This window comes from Drosophila santomea, chromosome 4 (genome assembly GCF_016746245.2).
Source record: "Drosophila santomea strain STO CAGO 1482 chromosome 4, Prin_Dsan_1.1, whole genome shotgun sequence".
In the NCBI taxonomy this organism is placed as follows: domain Eukaryota; kingdom Metazoa; phylum Arthropoda; class Insecta; order Diptera; family Drosophilidae; genus Drosophila; species Drosophila santomea.
Window position 1 is genome coordinate 44373 of NC_053020.2, and position 23264 is coordinate 67636.

At 34.2% G+C, this 23264-nt stretch overlaps 2 protein-coding genes across 6 annotated transcripts in view; one reads left to right on the forward strand and one right to left on the reverse strand.

The window, feature by feature from the left end:
- Positions 1-8608: 8608 nt before the first annotated feature.
- On the reverse strand, positions 8609-9626 carry LOC120454881 (40S ribosomal protein S3a). The gene is made up of 2 exons (XM_039640468.2): positions 9240-9626; positions 8609-9151 (listed from the first exon to the last, which is right to left on the reverse strand). Exons 1-2 carry the CDS (start codon positions 9578-9580, stop codon positions 8686-8688), a joined length of 807 nt encoding a protein of 268 aa, XP_039496402.1. The 5' UTR covers positions 9581-9626; the 3' UTR covers positions 8609-8685.
- Positions 9627-14275: 4649 nt separating this feature from the next.
- LOC120454932 (protein pangolin, isoforms A/H/I/S) overlaps positions 14276-23264 on the forward strand; it is a 33420-nt gene continuing 24431 nt past the window's right edge. The window contains exons 1-6 of one of the 5 annotated variants that reach the window (XM_039640694.2): positions 14282-14521; positions 14762-14909; positions 16739-17035; positions 17268-17313; positions 20168-20265; positions 22645-22753. In XM_039640694.2, coding sequence (XP_039496628.1) covers positions 16871-17035; positions 17268-17313; positions 20168-20265; positions 22645-22753 — 418 coding nt within the window. In that variant the 5' untranslated portion in view covers positions 14282-14521; positions 14762-14909; positions 16739-16870. Of the gene's footprint in view, positions 14910-16738; positions 17036-17267; positions 17314-20167; positions 20266-22644; positions 22754-23264 lie in introns of all 5 variants that reach the window. The other 4 variants (XM_039640695.2, XR_006356520.1, XM_039640696.2 and 1 more) reach the window with 4 other exon arrangements.

Below are 23264 nucleotides of genomic sequence, written 5' to 3' on the forward strand. Positions count from 1 at the left end.
AAAAAAAATTCTCAAGAGACTATACATAGGCATATGCGTATGTGTATTAGGGCGGACCTCAGCTTTATTCAAAGTCCTGTACCTCCACCTTTTTTAAATTAAAAGTACAGATACACATACACATACCACTATTTGAAATGTAAAGATATTACACATTAAACCTGGCACATTATCCTGTGGTCTTAATCATGTATAATTATATTCGTTACTCGTAGAGTAAAAGGGTATACTAGATTCGTTGGAAAGTATGTAACAGGCAGAAGTAACCATTTCCGACCATATAAAGTATATATGTATGTTCTCGATCTGGATCCATAGCCGAGTCGATCTGGCCATGTCCTTCTGTCCGTCCGTCTGTCCGTATGCACGTTGAGATCTCAGGAACAATAAAAATTAAGAGGGTTGAGACTAAGCATACAGATTCTTGGGAATTAGACGCAGCGCAAGTTTGTTGACCCATGCTACCACGCCCACTCTTACTCCTACGACCCGCACAAATTTTGATATTTTTTGATTTTTGTATTAGTGTTGTAATTTATCTCGACAAAAATCTTATTGTCAATGTTTTCTCCTTTCCCCTTCGTACTTCCACTAGCTAAGTAACGAGTAGCTGATAGACAGGAAACTTGACTATAGCGTTCTCTCTTGTTTTTGTTTCTAATTGATGGCCTGTTTGATTTTGCCTAGTAAAAAAATTAACTTTAAAGTGCACGATTTTTCTGTCATTTATGTAACAAAGCGCCTGTCTTCGAGATTAAGTTATTGTCAACCATTTAAGGTCAGTGAAACAACTTTACTCATGGAGTAAACGGGTATACTAATACTGACGGTACTTAACTGGTATACTACATTCGATAAACAGTATTTAACAGATAAAACGCGTTTTATACCTATATATAATATTTATGTCCTTAGTCAGGGTAAATAGCCTAGTCAATCTAGCAAAGTCCTTTTGATTCAGCAGCTAGGGACGCATAATTTGTGGATGATTGTTGTACCTATATATGTTTTAATTTAATATTTTTTTTACCAATTTCTAAATATAAACAAACAAATTGTAATCAATCTGAACTAATCAGCCCAAGAACTATAGAGTTTCATTCTTTTTTCTTAATAACTACCAAGTTGTGTATTGTTGATGACAAATTTTAAAGTGGTACAATATGTTTATTCCTTAACTGGAACATTCATTTAAGCACTAGTTCCACAGGTTCACTGTGTACACATGACCCACAACAACGATCCTGGATTGCGCATAGCGAGATGTGTATGCCAACGTGCTTAAGGCAAAATCCATTTACAAAGCTCTATCTAGATATGTCCCATCTCCAAAATATTGTACAGCTTTTGCTTACTTGAGTTCGTATGGGCGTCCAAATTGAAATATTTATTGTATGTTTAAAAATGTATTATTATTATCAGGTGTACTACCTACTACTACCGAATACGGACTATGAACGGCTAGACATTATAGAATGCAACGAAAAAAACAAGAGAGAACGATACTAGTCCGTGGAATTGCGAACGAGAAATTTTCCCATTTTTCTGGCATATCGATAGAAATGGGAAAAACCCCTAATGAAAAACAAGAGAGAACGCTATAGTCGAGTTCCCCGACTATCTGATACCCGTTACTCAGCTAGTAGAAGTGCAGGTTTGTGGGCGTTAGAGTGGGCGTGGCAAAAAGTTCTTTGGCAAATCGATAGAAATTTGGAAGACTAATACAAAAATGAAAAAATATCAAAACATTTTTCAAAAGTGTGGGCGTGGCAGCTTTGGGCGGTTTGTGGGCGTTAGAGTGGGCGTGGCAAAATTTTTTTTGACAAATCGATAGAAATTTACAACACCAATACAAAAATGAAAAAATATCAAAACATTTTTCAAAAGTGTGGGCGTGGCAGTTTTGGGCGGTTTGTGGGCGTTAGAGTGGGCGTGGCAGCATGATTCGACAAACTTGCGCTGCGTCTATGTCCCTGGAGTCTGTATGCTTAATCTCAACTTTCTAGCTTTTGTAGTTCCTGAGATCTCGACGTTCATACGGACAGACAGACGGACAGACGGACGGACAGACGGACAGACGGACGGACAGACGGACATGGCCAAATCGACTCGGCTATTGATCCTGATCAAGAATATATATACTTTATATGGTCGGAAACGCTTCCTTCTGCCTGTTACATACTTTTCAACGAATCTAGTATACCCTTTTACTCTACGAGTAACGGGTATAAATATGAAAAGATTTTTTGAAAGTGTGGGTTTGTGAGCGTTAAAGTGGGCATGGCAACATGCATCAACAAACTTGCGCTGCGTCTATGTCTCTGGAGTCGGTGTGCTTAATCTCAACTTTCTAGCTTTTGCAGTTCCTGAGATCTCGACGTTCATACGGACGGACAGACGGACATGGCCACTCGGCTATTGATTCTGATCAAGAATATATATACTTTATGTGGTCGGAAACGCTTCCTTCTGCCTCTTACATACTTTTCAACGAATCTAGTATACCCTTTTACTCTACGAGTAACGGTAAAAAAGTTAAAATTAAAATCAAAAAGTTTTGAGCAAACAAAATCTGAACTTTTGTGTGGACGTGGCAGTTTTTGGTGGTTTGTGGGAGCTATAGTGGGCTTGGCAACAATTGGATACAAACTTGCGATGTGTCTATGTCTTTGTAACCTACAAGTCTTGCTTCAGCTTTCTACCTTTTATAGTTCCTGAGATCGAGGCGTCCATACGGACTTGGCCAGTTCGACTGGGCTTCTTGATCCCGATCATGAATATATATAATTTATATGGTCGGAAACGCTTCCTTTTCTTTCAACAACGGCTATACGATGTACATATGTATGTATGTATGTATATAAAAGCGTTTTAAAAGCAGATATCACTGGAAACGGCCGTCCACGTTGTAATAATAAAACATCAGGAGAGTGTAATATTTTTATGTGGGAAAAAATAATTGATCTCAACTGTTGATTTGTGACCAGAAAACTACAGTTAAAATACATTAACATAACACTTGTTGAAAACGAAGTTTGAGGTAATGCATGTACGCTATATTAAAATACGTGTTAAAAACTCGTGCGCGATTAATATCTACAAAATATTAATAGGATCAAATTTTGTGGTAACTGACTAGGGCTGCAATATTAGGAAAATTGTTAGTTTAGACTGCCATGACTGACATTACTACAGTAGATTCCGGTTATAACGACTCCTCAGTCCGGTTATTGCGACGGAAACTCGATGCCTTGGTTGGTCCCCATACAAAGTTATATGGAGGACCTCCGGTCAGTACGTCTCCGCTTATAGCGACAAACCGCTTATACCGACTGGATTTTTCATAATTCAACCGGGTATTGCGACGCGCCAAACAAAAAGTACAGCAAAATAATGCCAACAAATTTAAGCATCAAACGACACTTTTCGAAATATATGTAAATATCAGTGACCGACGTCACAAAAATTTTTACAGCGTGCGTGTGCATACCTCATGCCTATATTCGTTTGATTAAAAAATTCATTTGTTTTCTGTTATAACATATTACGAATATGGCAACCATAAAATAAACAAAAAAAAATTTTTGTTTTCCACCTCTGTTAGTGCATTTCCGGGTAAATCGTCGGTCCCTTGAAAGTCGATATAACCGGATTTTACTGTATTTGCTTCGGGTTTCGGTTTTGCTGGTTTCGGATCCCGATCGGATATTGCGAGTTTAATTGGGAAGTGTAGGAGCAGTGAGGAGAATTAAAGAAAAGCTAGTTATTTGTAAAAATATATATGGAGCTACAACCAAAATCAACAACTGAAGGTCATAAAATACAAGGTGATCCCAAATAAATTGTTAATGTAAATTTAGATCGTATGTAAGATCTACTAAAATTTAAGTAAATGATACATGCGTTCGCCAACAAATGTTTTCGTTAAGTTGAGTAATCAAAAAAAAAACAAAGTGCATTAAGATCTTAAAAACCTAATGTTGCTAAATAAACGCTATAGTCGAGTTCCCCGACTATCTGATACCCGTTACTTAGCTAGTGGAAGTGCAAAGGAGAGTTTTCAACACTGACAGTTTTTGGCGGTTTGTGGGCGTTAGAGTGGACGTGGCAAAAAGTTTTTTGGCAAATCGATAGAAACTTACAAGAAAAATAAAAATATTAAAACATTTTTCAAAAGTGTGGGCGTGGAAGTTTTGGGCGGTTTGTGGGCGTTAGAGTGAATCGACAAACTTGCGCTGCTTCTATGTCTCTGGAGTCTGTATGTTTAATCTCAACTTTCTAGCTTTTGTAGTTCCTGAGATCTCGACGTTCATACGGACGGACAGACGGACATGGCCAGATCGACTCGGCTATTGATCCTGATCAAGAATATACTTTTACTCTACGAGTAACGGGTATAACAAACATTGTAAATAGATTGAAAAATAGGCAAACAAATGGAGCAAACGCATTCATTTTGAAATACCTTTTTTTTTTTTTTAATCCGATTTTTGTTTAAAATTAAATTGTACGGGTTAAATGGTAACCTCCTGGGGCAGCACACTCTCGATGCTTAGTGGGGCCCACAGGGATTTTTCAGTAATTTTCTAATAAGCAAATGCATTCAAAACATAGAAATGAAAATGGGACCAAAGAGTCGTAATTTTTTTTCGAATTCGGCTTGGGCCAAATCTTTTGATTTCGTTTTTAGGTGCTCTGTTTTTCGCAAAATGTTTGCTATCAGAATGTTTCGTTTCTCATCGCTTCTTGATTCTTAAACACCCGTTTTATCTTTTTTTTTGTCAAAATCAAATAAATCAAATGACTTTTATATTTGCAATTGCTTGTTTTGAAGCCAGGAGAAGGCAGAAATTTAAGGGCTTGAGAAAATCTAGAGCTGTCGCCTTTTTACTGCACTCTGACCATTTAAGTAATAAAATAAAATAAGTAATAAAATTAAACAGCATTACTTACAAACAACTCTTTTGGACCTCCTTTAAATTAATTAATAAATTCATTTATATTTTATGTGTTTATACCTGCCTGATTTGTTTCAACCTTCGCGATAGCTCTTGGTAACGTACTTATCGACCCCTTGCCAAATCTAACAATTTTTGCAACATTTTGTTTGTCAAATCTGAGGTGGGGTCAGAAATAAATTTTGTATAACATAACTAATTATTATTTTATTGTTATTATTTTTGTTTTGATTTTTTTCATTTTATTAATTCTTTCCAATTTTGATCAGTATGCCAATAATTATTACGCAGGTGGTCTACTCTCTAATGCCTAATTTCTATATACACCAAAAATGTTGGCAAAAAAAAACTGCTTGCCCCAATATCTTAAGAAATTTTGAAGTTTTCGCAGAACGTTCACAATTGTAATCTTTTCAATAAAACAACATTTTATAAAAGCACAATTTTCCAATTTTTATGAAATAAAATGAGTCTCCTAAAATAATTAATAGTAACTTTTAAAGTTTTTTCAGTTGTAATTGTTATTTATATTTCATGATAATGTAATTTTAAAAATTAAATTTTGTTATCGGTTGCGGAAGCGCTTTAAGATCGATCGATAGGTGGTGTATCGACGACTACCAATTTTGTTAAAAACTTTCCACACTGAACAGAGTTTCCTATCGATATTAAATAAAACGTTCACACTGTGTTGATACCCATTTTAAAGTAAACTACGATTTTACTGAATCAGAATCCTAAAGGAATTTGACTATTATTGTATCTAAGTCTTCAGCCCAAAACATTTTTGATGAGGTTACCCGGTGGAGTCGAAATGATCAAGTAAAAGCCGGACCAATTTATAATTTTTTATTTCGTTTAACAAGAACATATAGTGAACGAAAAGTACACATATAGAATTGAACACATTTTTTTGTATATTTATTAATTATACCCGTTACTCGTAGAGTAAAAGGGTATACTAGATTCGTTGAAAAGTACGTAACAGGCAGAAGGAAGCGTTTCCGACCATATAAAGTATATATATTCTTGATCAAGATCAATAGCCGAGTCGATATGACCATGTCCGTCTGTCCGTCCGTATGAACTCCAGGGACATAGACGCAGCGCAAGTTTGTCGATTCATGTTGCCACGCCCACTTTAACGCCCACAAACCACCCGAAGCTGCCACTGCCCACACTTTTGAAACTTTCCTTCGCACTTCTACTAGCTGAGTAACGGGTATCAGATAGTCGGGGAACTCGACTATAGCGTTGTCTCTTGTTTTGTATATTTGCTTTCAGAACTTCCGACTTTAAAGCATTTTGGAAAGATAATGAAAAAAACGAATACAATATAATATATTGAAATATCATTTATTATAGATTTTTTTATATGGGCTCCAGAAAAAATTGTTTCTCGATTTTAATAAGTTTTACATATACCGCTCGGTTTTAATTTCGATTTCCTTGAGATTTACACGTAATCTATTTTACTTACCCTGCAAACTTCGGAAAAAAAACACTGAAAAATTATATTTAATGATTTTCTGCGGTATCTCAACATGCAAATACTTTTTTACCACTATTTTAGAAAAATATACCGTACTAGCCAAACAAGTGAATAAAATAACAATATTATGTACCATCGAGTGCCATCGTTATTTATTATTTAAAAAGTGGAACTGTTTTCTTGGGTTTTTGTTAAAGGTACTAGCACTATCCATTGAAAAAAAAATACTGTTTTCGAGATTGTAACATCTGGTGGCGGTTCCATATATAGACTCGAAAACACTTTAATCAATATATTTCATAACGAATCTCATTTAGTTATTTTTATGAATCATCATATATGAACTTATACATTATCTAGCCCTCACGGATATTGAGAAATCAACGAGATCGATCAGATGCCAGTTTCCATCATACAACTTAAAAGTAACAGCAGCAGAAACGGAAGAAAAATTGTGTGGAATCGAGAAGTTTTTAAGTTTTCGTCAAAGGATCCCGCCGACTTTAATAGTTGATACGTCTGAGCATAAGTCGGCGGTACAGTAAAATTGTTCAAATTCCGGAATTTAATAAATTAAAACAAAAATATTCTTAACAGAGTCATGTAATAGAATCATCGGTTTTGAGATTTGTTAAATTTTTTGTCATGCCGAAAATAACTTAAAATCCCATTTTATACCGGCTGTTACATGTGAAGTTTACGCACATGTATATTTCATTTGTGTTGTGAAAATCATAGAACACGGTAGCAAAGAATCGGACTAGTGGCTAGACAGCTGAGTCTTAATACCAATAAAGAAGGTACATATATTACTTTATTGGGTAAAAAATGTATTCTTCAAAACTTATGACCCTTATCCAAATGTCATGTTCACAATGATGACAATAATCTTGCTAAAAACTGTTTTAAATATCACCGCTTCTAAAACTCAATAAGCAACCTTTTAAAGTTATTCTAATAAATAAAAATATGTTTGTGTGCCTCCAAACGTTTCCAATCATATTCTAAGACCTATACAAAAGCCTGAACCTACGTTAGATAATTTGAAAACAATAAGATAGCTTACATACCTCACCAACGAGCATAGTAATTCGACAAGTATCAGCAGCTTTTTTCTATTAATTTTTTGTGGAGACTCTGATCAAATATTTAAAATTTATACCGGTTTACTTTTACCATCTTTCCTTGTAAGTCAATTTCACTTTTTGAGTTGCCTGTGATCATTCGGATTGATCACTGATTAATTTAATTAGTTCGTGTATATATCGTAGTCGACTTCGTACCCTCGCTTCTTCACTGAAGTGTTGGGAATGGTATCCAAGGTGTTTGAAATGTAGTATACAGTAGTATACTTTTTACCGACAAACCTACAAAGACAAACACATAAACATAGTTATAAAAATGAAAGAATTTAATTTAAAGCAACATATTTCAGAAAAGGTATTTCAGCACTTTAGTTTTCATCATGAAATGACAGAGACGAAAAATAACATCATAATAATTTCTCAAATATAATATATGCAACTATTTCCGATTTATCCATTTCTAAGTCTAAAAAAGTTACTTATATTTGCAAATAAGATTTGCGAAAAAACATAAATTTTTACTTTGAAAAAACTAAGTAAGGTGCAACTAGTTACGAAGCACCTTAGGTGTGAATAGTCGATTACTACTGTAGCCTAAGCATAAACATACTTTCGAGAATAAATGTTATAAAGAAAATATAAATTAGTAATAGTCTGCTTAAATTTGTTTTCTTTAGATTAAACTTTTTACCAATTGTACTACAATGGTACCAATGTACCAGCAAACTCTTTCAATAATTTAAAGGTTGAATCAGGGCGACAAAATTCAAAATAATACAGTTAACAGATTGTTAAAATATAGTAAACAAATTTTCAAAAACTCGTTTTATTGCACATATTATTCTTGTTGGAATTTACAAATTAAATTTTGAACATACCTGTAAATTTTCGGCTTCTATGAATATATCTCGATCGTTTCGGAACAGAGTCATATAATGTACAAGTAAGTAGAGGCTTAACGCAAAAATGTAATATTTACATACCACATTCTGGAAGGACGGCTGGAACAAACGTATGCCTAAAAGACGGAAGATTTTACAGAAGCCCACAAACTAATATAACAAGTCAACAAATAGTTTATGCAATTTGTAGTGAAATGTATTTTATGTTTGAATGCAATACATTGCAAAATATGCATTTCATATTCAATTTAAACAGCTTCCTGTACTGGGGGCTCATAACCTTCGGGGCGGTCGATCACGGCTCCCTCGGAGGAAACAACGGCTTCCACGGATTTGCCTCCACCATCGCCATGTAGATCCAGAAGCTTTGAGACGTCGAAGCGCGGTTTCTTCAATACCTTGACTTTACGAATGTAAACATCATGTAATGGATATATGCGCTGACAGCTTTTTTCAATGTCTTTCGCAATTGAGTCCAGAGCAAGTTTGTTAACTAGCTGCTTTAGATCGGCACCACTAACTTCGTTGGTAATAATGTCGGTCATGCGAGCACGAATCTTTCGGACTTGCGATTGTTGAGCATAACATGTTTTGCGCTGAGACTGCTGATCCTTAGCAGTAAATCCGATACAAAACACTCGCAAGAGGTACCCATCTACAGTCTTTGCTTCAACAATAGCTTCAATTAGTGTTTGCCACTTTTTAACCATTGACCTAACCAATATTGAAATTTTAATAAGCAGTTAAATTTGTATGTATGTACATATATAAAGTCGAAAACTTGTGCATAACGCCTACTAACCTGTACTTGTCCGTAGTCAAGTCCATGCCATGAAAGTTACAAAGCACATTTCGGTCTTGAACATCCTCTGCAATCAGACGGAACTTGCGAAAGGAACGTTCTGGATCAATATCCTTTTGCAAGTCCGCTAAAGACACTTCAAAAACGCGACCCTTCAAATAATCCGACGCTATTCTTTGACCCTGGGTACGGTTTACAAGTGTTTTACCGATTTGGCGGGTTTGAAACATATTCGGTGCTTTAACATCGTACCAATCCTTGCGCGAAAAAGGATCCACCACCTTCTTTTTACCGCCCTTCTTGCCACCCTTGGAGAGACCTTTATTTTTGCCGACTGCCATGTTCAACGAATAAACCGGAAAAGGTCGAATCACGTTGACGACGTATGTGAAAAGAAGGAAACCAGTAGTGGTAAACGCCGGCAGTGTCATTTTAAAATTTCAAACGACGTAGTAATAGAATATGTTTGTGTTATATCGGTTTCCCACATTTCATTAGGCTGCGTCGTTCCGAATTTCGTGGCGCAGTGTAGACGTTCACAATGTTTTTAATTAAAGGAAAAATCGAGCTATTGATATTGGGGGCAAAGTTGGGAATTCTTATTATCTTAAAAAACTTAATACGATTGCAGTTTTGTATAAAGCAGAAGGAATAACCCTTTCCATGATTTTCGAGAAAAATCTTTTAACATAACAACAAAATCTTTATATAACAAAGAAAAAACCAAAGCAGTAGCCGTCTTAGGCTTTTTACGCCAGCTATTATTTTTGTTTTATGGTTTTATTTTTAGTCTAGTCTGGGTTTGTATTATTTTAAAACTATCGGATTTTTCCTAAAATATAAGTGCATTCATTAAAAGAACTTTATGTTTAAATATTTATTCTTACCATTTTTATCATTTGTAATAAAAACGGAAGCAAGTTACGTTTTGGTCATGTTTATTGTTATCGATTTGATGTTTCCGTTTTTGTAAGACCATCACACACCATTAACCATATGTTCGCACACAAATGCAGCTGGCCTATTTATCACAATTGATTTTTAATTAATATATATTTTATATAAGCAAAATATAAACGAAGTATAGTCCACCTCAATTCAGATAAATTGGTTGTTGATTTTTTAAATTTTGATCCCCATTTCCAAGTGATTTTTTTATGGAAGCAAATTATTCGATATAATAACGAAACTCTTTTTGTGTGTCAAGGCTGTTTTTTTATGAACGAACACGCTTGGAGCGAGCAGCGGGCCAAGAATTAAATCATTTTTTAAAATTGTGGACAGTTTGTGGATGTGTATTTGTGTTTGGTTTTATTATTTTTGTCTATTTATTTTTATATGCCATATCAAATTTATTAATTGAATGCCCTTATATAGTACATACAACTTACCTAATTAAGAGGTTTGTCTGCTAAAATATCCCGTCTTTCCAAAACTCGTACATATGTTGCATTATTTAAATTCTTGCATTTCGATACGCGTATACAAAATTATTGGGTGAAAAAGGATAGTTCTTCAGGAAAGTGGCTGTTTTTATTTCTTATTATTTTTAAACCCGTTACTCGTAGAGTAAAAGGGTATACTAGATTGGTTGAAAAGTATGTAACAGGCAAAAGGAAGTGTTTCCGATTCTATAAATTATATATACTAGCATCAATAGCCGAGTCGATCGGACCCTGTCCGTCCGTATGAACGTCGAGATCTCAGGAACTATACGAGCCCTGACCACTATTAATTCGCACGGCTGGTGTTTTTACGCATTTGCAATGCTCACATACAAACATATATTTTTCTGAAAGATAATTTTATTCTCTATTTGATAGGAAAAAATTTTTGGTTGTTGTTTAGCGTACAACAACAACAGCATTTATAAACATACACTATTCTTATTATTGTTAACAAACGCTTGACCACTGTTATTTCGTACGCTGTTGAAATAGAGTCCCATATTTCTTGCATCTTAATTTTTAGCGCTGGAATAGTTCTTTGAGGCTCATTTCTCAAGCTCCTCTTCATGATTCCCCATATACTTTCAATCGGGCTGAGATCTGGACTATTAGATGGCCAATCCAAGGGCTCAATTCCTTTTTGCTCCAGCCAACTTCGGGTTTTTCTACTGGTGTGAGATGACGCTCCATCTTGCTGAAAAGTATATTCACCACCATCTGACAGCTTTGGTATTGATGGCAGCCAATTTTCTTCCAATATATGCATGTACTTTTCAGCGTTAACAATTCCATCAACAAAATGCAGTTTTCCTACCCCCTTGGCAGACATGCATCGCCACACCATAACGCTTGCAGGGAACTTTACTGTCCTTTTAAGACAATCTTTATGGTACGCTTCTGCCAAATAACTCTTCTCCGCGAATCACCCACTCACACATCGAATTTAGATTTATCGCTAAATATGATGGAATTCCATTGCCTTTGAGTCCAAGATATTCTCAGCTTAGTCCATTGCAAACGCTTCTTCTTTTGAGTGTGATAGGTGTGAGGTGTAAGTGTGAGCAATGGCTTTTGCTTTGCCTAATAAGTAATTTACTTATTAGGCTTAAGTTCGCTAAGTAACTTATCAGTAGATAACGCAAAGTTAAGGTCTTTTAAAGTTTTGCGGGTCCATTCATTTCGCCCAATTTTTTTGGACCATTCAGGTGCAGCATTTCGAAAAGATTGCAGCCGATCGGCCTTAACTATTGCGGCCAATGCTCTTTTGTCGCGATTTATTATTTTCGACTTTCGCCCTCTTTTGTCGAATTTACAATCAATAGATCAATTTTTTTTCCAGTATTTTACAATAGAAAATACCGACGACTTATTTAATTGCAATGTTTCAGCAATTTTATCAAATGACTCCGCAGATTTGTGATAATTAATAATTAAATTTCGAATCTCTTCACAAATGGGTTTACCACGTGCCATCGTTGCTAAACTTCAAATAATTTCACGCAATTACAGTTGTTTTACCTTCTGTTTTGTTTTGTGTTATTGTGCACATTTGATGATTAGCTAGTGATAATATTACACCATATGTTTTTGTTTTGATCTTCTCGCACTTTTGAGCGAAGCTAGCACAGCGTACGAATTAATAGTGGTCAGGGCTCGTAAAAGCTAGAAAGTTGATATGTAGCATGCAGACTCGAGGGACATAGACAAGCCATAGAACCGTCCAAAACTGCCACGCCCAAACTTTAAAAAAATGTTTTGATTTTTAAAAATTTTTGTACTAGTCTTGTAAATTTCTATCGATTTGCCAAATATCTTTTTGCCAAATATCTTTTTGCCACTCCCACTGTAACGCCCACAAACCTCCCTAAACAGCCACGCCCACACTGTTGTAAAATGTTTTGATATTTTTTCACAGTTTTATTAGTCTTGTAAATTTCTATCGATTTGCCAAAAATCCTTTAGCCACGCCCACACTAATGCCCACAAGCCGCCAAGAACTGTGAATGTTAAAATTTCTTCTTCACACTTCCACAAGCTGAGTAACGGGTGATAGTAACGGGTGAACTCGATTATAGCGTCCTTTGTGGAAATGGTTTATATATATATTTTGAAGGCTTTAAAGTTTAAAAAGTATTAAAAACGTACATTTTGTGTTGGCCTGTCAAAATCATAGAAAGCGTTTCGAAATTACCAGAAAAAGGTTTTCTGAAGCAATGGGCATACAGAATTTAGTTATTTAAAGATGTTTTTTATAACGAGCAGGTTTTTCCAAAAGTGTTAGAACTAAACTTTCTTATATCAAAAATGTTAATTTCAAGAAATTGTTGGGGGGGAAATTTTTTGGACGGAGCATTGCATATTTACCTTAAAATCTTTTTGAAGCTTTTTTCACAGGTAACCCTGTGCACGGCTGTTCACGCAGTTGTAATGAGCAATGATAGTGTGGTCCAAAAAAGACTACTGTATAGAACCGTACAATTCAAAATCTGCAACGTTGTCAAAAGAATTTTGAATAGGAAAATGCTTGGCTTCTACTAAATATATTGAAGCTGAAACAATTAATTAATAAATATTTAGGTAAAAGTAAATTAGACTTAAAAAATTGATCATTAGAAGGTAAATATGTAATAAAAACTCAACTTCCAATTTACACAATTATTCAGTTTAAAACATATGTTACACAGCGAGTTAAGTGTTGCTAAGGTTAGGTTTTATTTTTGGCGTCGATGGCTCCGTTCTGCCAGTCAGTTGCTTTACTTGGGACCAAAGGAAATTTTTACAATATTTCGTTATGTTAAGGGGAATCTTGGTTACTATTTTCAAATTATCTTCCCAGTGAATTTGAAACCGTTTCGTATGTTTTATTTAATGTTTGCAATTCATTTTGAATAAAGATAGAAAAATGTTGTTTGCTTGGGCACCAAATAAAATATAAATTCATGACGCTAAACGATAATATAACGCTAATTTTACGAGGTTACTCGCAACACAAATTTTCACAAATTTCCCCATATTCAAATTGTTTTAAAAACGGCAGAAGTTGCGGAAAATATGATTGGAATTGCTAGTCCCTTTTCCGTCATATTGGCATACACAATAGAGTTGCCATCCTGGTTTCTCATCTCGGGGACGGAATCCGATTTACACGCATATAGAGAGCTACAATCGTGAATTCTACACAAACCGGGAGATGACCGAGCGATATTCTAATTTTGCATATATTAATCGAGAGGTGGCATCCTAATTTGTGCACTATGTATCGATACATAAAAACTGCTGAATGTTTATCATGTACAAAACCCTTTTCAAAAATTAAGCAAGAGCTCAAACCACTGTTGGGAATTGAAATGTATTTATCGACCTTAAAAAAACCTATCTGGCCTGAAAATAATACAAACGTCATTATAGGGTTTTAACATTTAACAATCTATCAGAAAGTCAAAAAGAAAATTTCGTGTTTTGAATATTTGTAGATTTAATGCGCATCGAGTCAATCGATGTAAGTAAAATATCGAGAATTGCCTACGCAGAATATCGATGCACGCCTGCTTATCGACAGTTGCCATCGTCGTTATTCCAGCTCTAATTTTAAAAAAATTCGATCAACGCAGACGTGGTACGGCTCTGTAAACCCTTTTAAATCTGATATCTTTTTGAAGCGGGAATTATTTTATAGTAAAATTCTTTGTTTTGTGCCTGGTTCAATATAATTTTATTATGCGCCTTATGTCAAGTACAAAATGTATACATATATCAGTTGCCCGACGCGGGTGCGCGCAATTGTGCTTTGATGAATAAATACATATATGCATAACCTGCTGTATGTAAGTGTATGTAAGCCAAAAACAAATATATATGAGTGTTTATCGGTATTCGTGTGCTGGCAGAGCAGCGATCAAAGCTGCGTTCGTTACTCGTTGACTGGCCCAAGAATGAAAACTCGTGCAAGTGTGTTAATAAAATGTATACGTATGGATGTATGCACATACAAAAATATTGTGTCTGATTAATTAATGCGTGTGTCGCTTTAATTCTGAAACCATATTCAATGAGTATTTTTCTCCCATATAACAGTGTGTTAGAAATAACAGAAAAGTTTGCTACAAATTTTTTAAAATTTTGAGTGTTGCGGCTTTGTGGAGAGCTTTCTAGTAAAACTGATGTATAAAGGAATATAATTTTACTGCTAAAATCTCTCGGATTGGATAATCTAAGAATCGCTGTAAGTGCCACTTCCCAAGTTCGAATATAACAACATCCACCGCCATCGGTTCAAGTTTTATAACGTAGCCCCAAACGTGCGCACTTTTTCGCTCTTCAGGAAACCCTTTACCTTCCAGATTTTATTTTCTGATTTAGTTGAATATTTTTAATAACTTAAATATTAAGTTATAAATCATAGAGGACTGCATTGGCGTGTTCATATAGACATTCATGAGATATATATGTACACACGCGTACACCGCTGCATGTATATGTAAACACGGGATCGGATCCTCTGCTTCGAATGCAGAGAGCCGACAGTACTCACACACACCCTGATGTTTGTTTGTTTATTTGCTGAAAATACAGTTTTCTGTATTCTGTTTTACGCATATATTTTTTTTGTTTAGACTGTCGTTTCCGTCTCTACCTGTTGATACGCCACAATCTCGTCTCTAAATAGAAACTCGTTGTGTCATTAGTCTTGAGCCGTACGTATTCTACGTTGTTTTTGTTATTGCCGCTGGCGTCGTCTAAAAAGTTGTTACCCTAAACTAGTATGTAGTTAGCTATTTCCCGCATCACGTTCTGCCGACCTATCCGTTTTGTTCCAATCTCCGCCGGCCCAGTCAGGTAGCAGATAAATACTGCTGCGTCCGAAATCGAAATGCGAAGTGTTATGTACATATGTATATCATGCATATCCAAAAGGATCATTTAGATCTGAGAAAGGTGAGAGTAGGAGAGAATTTGTCCTTGGAGGTTGAACCAATAGTTATTTCAAAAAAAATTTAGGGACAAGATTATTTTAACCGTTTTTGAAATTTAGAAGACATGTGAGTCTAGTATCTACAGCTATTTTAGAAATTTTGTGGAGGTATGTAGTTGAAAAACACATGTGACTTAAAAAACTATTCTTAAAAATTGTTTAAAAATCCTTATCATTTGCTTGGCGAAATGTCAAATTAATAAACTAAATCGTTTAAAATTTTTTATTAACGCCCACTCTAACGTCCACAGACCGCCATAAACTGCCACACCCACACCTTTGAAAATTTGATATTTTTTCACATTTTCGTTAGTCTTGTAAATTTCTCTCGATTGCCAAAATTGTTTTTGCCACGCCCACAAACCGCCAAAAACTGAAAATTTCTCCTTTGCACTTCCACCATCTGAGTAACGGGTAACAGATAGTCGGGGAACTCGACTATAGCGTTCTCCATGTTTTTCTATAACTCTGTTATATTTCATTTAACTTATTAACATTTTTGTATAACTATTTTTAATTTTTAAATTTTTATTTCCAAAATAACATTTTCATTAGAAAAATGTGTCATGTCGAGCATAACTTTATTGTGCTGTGTATTAAATTCTTTAAAAACTTTACACGGAGTATACGGATAGCATGCGAAGGCGAATATTTTCTCTAAATATTTTTGCTGTGCCAACTCTAATATCCACAAATTACAAAACGTAAAAACATGGTAGATGACTTTGGCAGTCAAGGTTTGTTTGTCAACACTTAGACAACCCTAAAAATGACTTGTAAATGCATCTCCAACTCTACTTCCTATTCAAACGATTTTTTTTGGTTCCCATGAATAAAATTCTTTTTCACTAGTTGAGTAATGGATATCTGATAGTCGTGGAAATCGACTTCGGTTTGCCAGCTTCCAAGTTTCCTTTTTTTTTTTGTTAAATAGTCCTGTAGAAGCTTTTGCTGTTCACTGCAAACCACTTTTTGTCCTTTATGTCAATGTTTTTGAATAATATTTTTAAATTACTTATGAAAGCTTATAAGCCATAAGTTGTTATCTATTATATTTTTTCTTTTCGGTTTATTTTCAGATATGCCCTTAAGGAGTATGATATATTATTATGAAATTTGGTACAACCATATGCAGTGCAAAGAAGTCTCGCGGCCTATGTAACTTTTGCAGTTGACACAATTTAGGCAAATACGACCCAACCGTCAAAAACATGCCTCATACACACAGCAGGCATGGATCATCTGGAGATGATTTATGTAGTACTGATGAAGTGAAGATTTTTAAAGACGAAGGAGACCGTGAGGATGAAAAAATATCATCTGAGAACTTATTAGTTGAAGAAAAGTCGAGCTTAATAGATTTAACTGAAAGTGAGGTAATAAATACATTTAAGAATTCATTCAAAACTATTTTCTTTCTTTTATGACTTGAAACTTTTTCTTAAATTAAAAATGTTTTTATTAATTAATTCGTATTTGGAAAGTATAATTTCAAATGTGCTGCGTACAAAAATTATTAATTCCAAGATATGAATGTTGCTAATATGTTTCTTTACATCGTAAATGAACATAATTATGGTTTGAATTTGACTTTTTCTTTGTACATAGGAAAAGGGTCAAAAAATTGCAAGACCGGACCACAGCCCTGTTTTTAGTAAGTATACATATATTATAAAGTACAATATGTAAAATTGTTTAGAGTATTAGGTATAATTTTTTTAAACTTTTATTGTGCGAGGATCTCAGAGTTAATATTATACATCGGTGCTAACTAACAAGAAATATTAATTTTTATCAATATTTATTTATTTTTTTCTATTGCCTTTTTTTTTATTAACTTAGTTACATACATACAATTTTTTAATAAAAAAAACGGTTTTTCACTAAGAAGATTTTGAAACATTATTCTTGAATCGCTTTGGAAAAGATGTATGATTATATGATAATATATAGAATAGCATACAAAAGTTTTCATATAAACAGAGCTTATAAATGTTCAAACATGCTTTGGCTGCATTGCTCAAAGCAATCGTTTGATTGTGTTAAGGTGCAGACTGAGCTAAAAGTTAGCGTTAAAGAGAGTATTTTGACTAAGGTAAGAGCGATTGGTAGAGTGCTAAGGTTAAGGTTAGAGACGCATCGGATAAATAACCGGCTACCTTGACTTATCCTGGTATCCACCTTTTCATGGTGCTAACAAGGTGATGAAGATTGTTCACCGGCACGCTACTTACCTTCTTTTGTTTTGTGTTTATATACGTTTATGTGTATGCGTAAAAAATGCATAAAAACTCGTATGTACATGTATACAAACAATGAGTTTTTAAAAATATTCTGCACGAAGTGAAATAAACTACCGATAAAAACCAACGTCAGATTTTGCTATTCTATTTTGTTTGTTTCACCACCTTCTGGAAATTAATATGAATCGAAACCACCAGCATTATCAAACAATAACTTTTAACGAGGAAAAACTATTAAATTCAGATATTGTATTTTCCTAGTTGAGTTTTGTGTTTAAAGGTGCAAACGTCACTAGTAATACCCGTTACTCGTAAAGTAAAAGGGTATACTAGATTCGTTGAAAACAATGTAACAGGCAGAAGGATCAATAGCCGAGTCGAACAGGCCATGTCCGTCTGTCCGTATGAACACCTTCATCTAAGGAATTATGAAAGCTAGAATGTTGAGATTAGGAAAACCGCTTCCATTAAGGCAGCGTAAGATTGTTTTCAAATGTTGTCACGCCCACTCTAACGCGCACGATTTAAAAAAATGTTTTGACATTTTTCAATTTTTTTGTTAGTTTTGTACCGTCCAAAACCACACCTACACCTTTAATACATTTTTAATTTTTTTTCATTTAATACTTTATTTTACCTATTTCTATCAATATGCCAGAAAAAATTTCTTGTTTGCACTACCGCTTGCTGAGTAACGGGCATCTAATAGTCGAAGGAACTCGACTATAGCGTTCTCTCTGGTTTTTATCTCGTTAAGAGGTGTATTTGTTTTATATCAGAAGTTTGTAATAGAAAGATATATGTTAGCTGTCTTATTAGCTTACCTCAACGTTTTTACCATCCTGATAAACATAACATATTTACTAAAAATATAATGCACTTGATTTTGACACCTATTTTTCTACGGAGGAAAAGAAAGAAAAGAAAAGAAAGCATTTTGGAATTCCTTTTTAACGACAATTAATACAAGTCTTTAGCCCCAGGTGTTATGTAGTTATAACCTGTCTTCCCGATAAACTAGGGGGTACAACTAAAGTTATTTCCTGCCATTTTGCATTATTTAAAAGGATTCATGAACCCATTATAACGTTTGGATACAAAGTGTTTTTAAATTGGGGGAGGGTGTAGTGTTTATTGCCTAATAACGTTTAATCATGCACATTTACGGAATTGTATTGCATATCAAACGGATTTTCAAGGACTATAAAGCTTTGTAAACTAGCGGGTTTTTGCGTTTTTCACTTTTACACATTTACCGCTTGGCTTGCAATCCCTTTAGGATTTGCATTACCTTCGATTGTTAAATCACTCTTATGAAAATAGTATACAAAAAGACGACATTTTATTATTCTTATGAAGTATAGATATAGATATAGACTAGTGAAAGTGATTAAAATATTTATTGTTCATGGGGAATAGACGCGTAAGCGTGGAGGAATAAAATGGGAAGCAGTTGGGCGGACGGCCATGTTTATGTCAACTCCGTTAATGCTGATTAAGAATACATACTGCTAGAAACTTATGACAAAACATTAATAAAAGGTACAACTAAAACGTGAAACAATTTTAGAATGTTCATAAAAGCCTATAGCTACAAAATTTAACGCTTAAAAGGGAAACAAGAAAAAAACAAGAGAGAACGCTATAGTCGAGTTCCCCGACTGTCTGATACCCGTTACTCAGCTAGTGAAAGTGCGAAGAAGGTCTTCAACACTGACAGTTTTTGGCGGTTTTTGGGCGTTAGAGTGGGCGTGGCAAAAAGTTTTTTGACAAATCGATAGAAATTTACAACACCAATACAAAAATGAAAAATATCAAAACATTTTTCAAAAGTGTGGGCGTGGCAGTTTTGGGCGGTTTGTGGGCGTTAGAGTGGGCGTGGCAGCATGATTCTCAACATTCTAGCTTTTGTAGTTCCTGAGATCTCGACGTTCATACGGACAGACAGACGGACGGACAGACGGACATGGCCAAATCGACTCGGCTATTGATCCTGATCAAGAATATATATACTTTATATGGTCGCTTCCTTCTGCCTGTTACATACTTTTCAACGAATCTAGTATACCCTTTTACTCTACGAGTAACGGGTATAATAAGCTAGTAAGAGTGCGGGCAAGAAATTTACTCTTCGTATATTATGTGCGTATTATTATGTGAACTCCAAAAATCACCAAATTGATTTATTTTCAGCGCTTTGGGAGAAAATTAGTATAGTTTGAAAAAGTCTAAAAGCATATATACTAATTTTTCTGCACATTTCAGATAAGCTTGATACCCACGCTCCTAGCTTCAATATGGGTTACTTAGTTTCTCCTTATTCATATGCCAATGGTGCTCCCAGTGGCTTACCGGTAACTATGGTAAGTACTTCTTATGTTACATATATATGTATATATTTTGTATCCATTATTTACTATGTCTTCTTGTGTTAAGCAAATATTATTCTGTTAATTTTTTTTCGTATATACTTTTAGGATTTAGCACTCATAAAATATTTCCGATTATACCACTAAAACGAAACATTTAAAATTATTATCCAGGATTTGTATACCCGTTACTTGTAGAGTAAAAGAGTACGTTAGATTCGATGAAAAGTATTTAACTGGTACAAAAAAGTCGGATTCGCTACCCTACCCTACAAACTATTTATATTTATGATCAGGATTACTAACCGAGTCGATCTGGCTATCCGTGCGTCTATCTGTTCGTGCGAACGATGTGAAATCGGGAACTTTAAAAGGTAGACAGTATAGTTTTTGTATCGTTCTTATAAACAACCAGATGGACACGGTCAAATAAAAAAGTCTAGTGATCCTGATCAAGAATATATATACCTTATAGGGGCGGAACAATTCTTTTTATCTGTTAGTTTACGAGTAACGGGTGTATACATTTGGGGGTGGTTTCTGAGTATATAACAAACGACTCCAGCTTTTAGCTCTGGTGGTTGTTCCTCTTGTTTTTCTTTGGTTCTGCCGTACCTCTCATTACTTAACACATTAAAGCAGCACAGACAATGATATGTGCTGCTATATATGATATGCTATTGAAATATCTGCATTAATTAAAGTCTATGTACAAGTGAGCAAGGAAGAACCAAGAACATTACGATTGAAATAATATCGATTATGTATGCAAAAAAGAGTCAAGTTACCATTGGTTTCAAAGTTACGTATTTTAAAATCACTTGTGTAATGATTAAAGCTTGGTTTGTTACTTCATGTTGCCATTTTCTCTGCTTTACAAGAGAATGCATATACTTAAAGTTACAAAATCTGAAGATAAACATTTCTAAATCTGACTATTTTGTAATTCTGTAGAATATTTCTTACGAAAACGACGTGTAAAGTTATTGATAAATTAGTTCTAAGTTGGTGAGTCCCCACGAATAATTTAGTAAGTCCTAAATATAGATGGTCTGAGAAAACAACTAAGAAAACGTATTGCAAATATGGGAAGAATTAAAACAAATATCCACAGTTTACATCTGTTTTATCGATGGGGGTGGAAACGCATTTACTGGCGGGCGGCACGTTTCATATGCGTTTAGCAGCGGCTACATCAAAGAAATTCAGTTTCACTGAATCGTTTGCCACTGTACTCATCGCAGCTTGTTATTATTATTGGTTGCGTGCTCCTTATTTGTTTCTATTTATGGCTATTATCAGTGATCAATTGGAAGCCCACCTCAAGAATTTCAATATAAAAAACGGAGAATATGGGGTGAATTATTTTATTATTTATTTTATTATTATTATTATTTTATTATTTTTATTTTATTATTTATTGATAAGATTTTGTCTATCTCTGCAAAAGATATTTAAATGCAAAAGTGGTTGTTCTGTATTTAAAAAGTCATTTATAGGGTATTGACATAGCCGTCTGACTCTTTAAATAAATTTCGAGTTTGCAAGAAATTTACTTTATAAATTCTTATATGTATATATAGCGTACTAGTTAAGCCAAAAAAGTTTTAAGGCTATGTATTATGTTTAAAAAGATTCACTGGTCGCTGGTGTAGTTCAAGTATATTACATGTCCCTGCAGTTCCATTGTGGTTTTGCTCAAAAATTTGTATGTATAAGTAATGTAATGTAAACAGAACGTATACTTTTCCTATATTTTTTTTTAAGAATATCTTAAAGCCCGATTTTAAAGCTAAAATATTCCTTGTGTTTTTATGTGTTAAATTTTGTGGTCATATTCGTTTATACACTTCATATATTGTTATTTTAACATATTAACAGTTAAGTTAATGGAATAAAAACTATTTTTTCCAAGAAACTTTTAAAGCTGTGGTTTTTTGTATAAAAAATACTAATTTATATAAAATACCGCGATGACGGATTCGTTTAAAGTGGCTAAACTTCCAATTTCCTTGAACTTGAAACACTATTGACTAAAAAAACTATGTAAAACAAAAAATATTAACAAGCTCAAAAATATGTGTAAAATTATAGGAATTTAATTTTTAGTTATTAGTAACGTGAGGTGTGACCATTTTTTATTATTATTATTATTTGCCAAAATCTTTTAAACTTTTTAAAATATGCATTTTAATGTTTAAAAAAGTAAATGAATGATTATTTGCTAAATCAACAAGACTTTGAGATCCTATTTCTCTAAATGTTTGCGTACCATAGGTTAAGTGATTCATGTTACATCATGTTTTTTGCTTTTTTGGTGTCTTCAATTACACTCATCTTGATTTATTTTATGTAATATATTGTGTATACTAGGCCAACAAAATTGGACTGCCTCCGTTTTTTTGTCACAATGCTGATCCGTTATCGACACCACCTCCAGCGCATTGCGGAATTCCTCCATATCAACTTGATCCTAAAATGGGTAAGTGTGAATTAATTCGCATAATATAGTTATACTAATAGCTATTGGAGATATCTAGCCATTACTACTACTACGATATTTTGGTAAATTTTATTTTAATTTGTGATTACAATTATAATTATAATATTATAATATTTATCATTTATAAAATTTAAAACAAACCAAGAAAATGGGTTTTCAGTTAAAATCATTCGTATGCTTAAAAATAAAATGTGTTGTTTTTAAATATAATTACGTTTGATTTCTTATGTATATTTACAGCCGTTACTCGTAGAGTAAAAGGGTATACTAGATTCGTTGTAAAGTATGTAACAGGCAGAACGGAGAGGTTCCGACCATATAAAGTATATATATTCTTGATTAGAAACAATAGTCGAGTCGATCTGGCCATGTCCGTCTGTCCGTCCGTCCGTATGAACGTCGAGATCTCAGGAACTATAAAAACTAGAACGTTGAGATTAGGCATGTGGACTCCAAAGACATAGACGCAGCGCAAGTTTGTTGACCCATC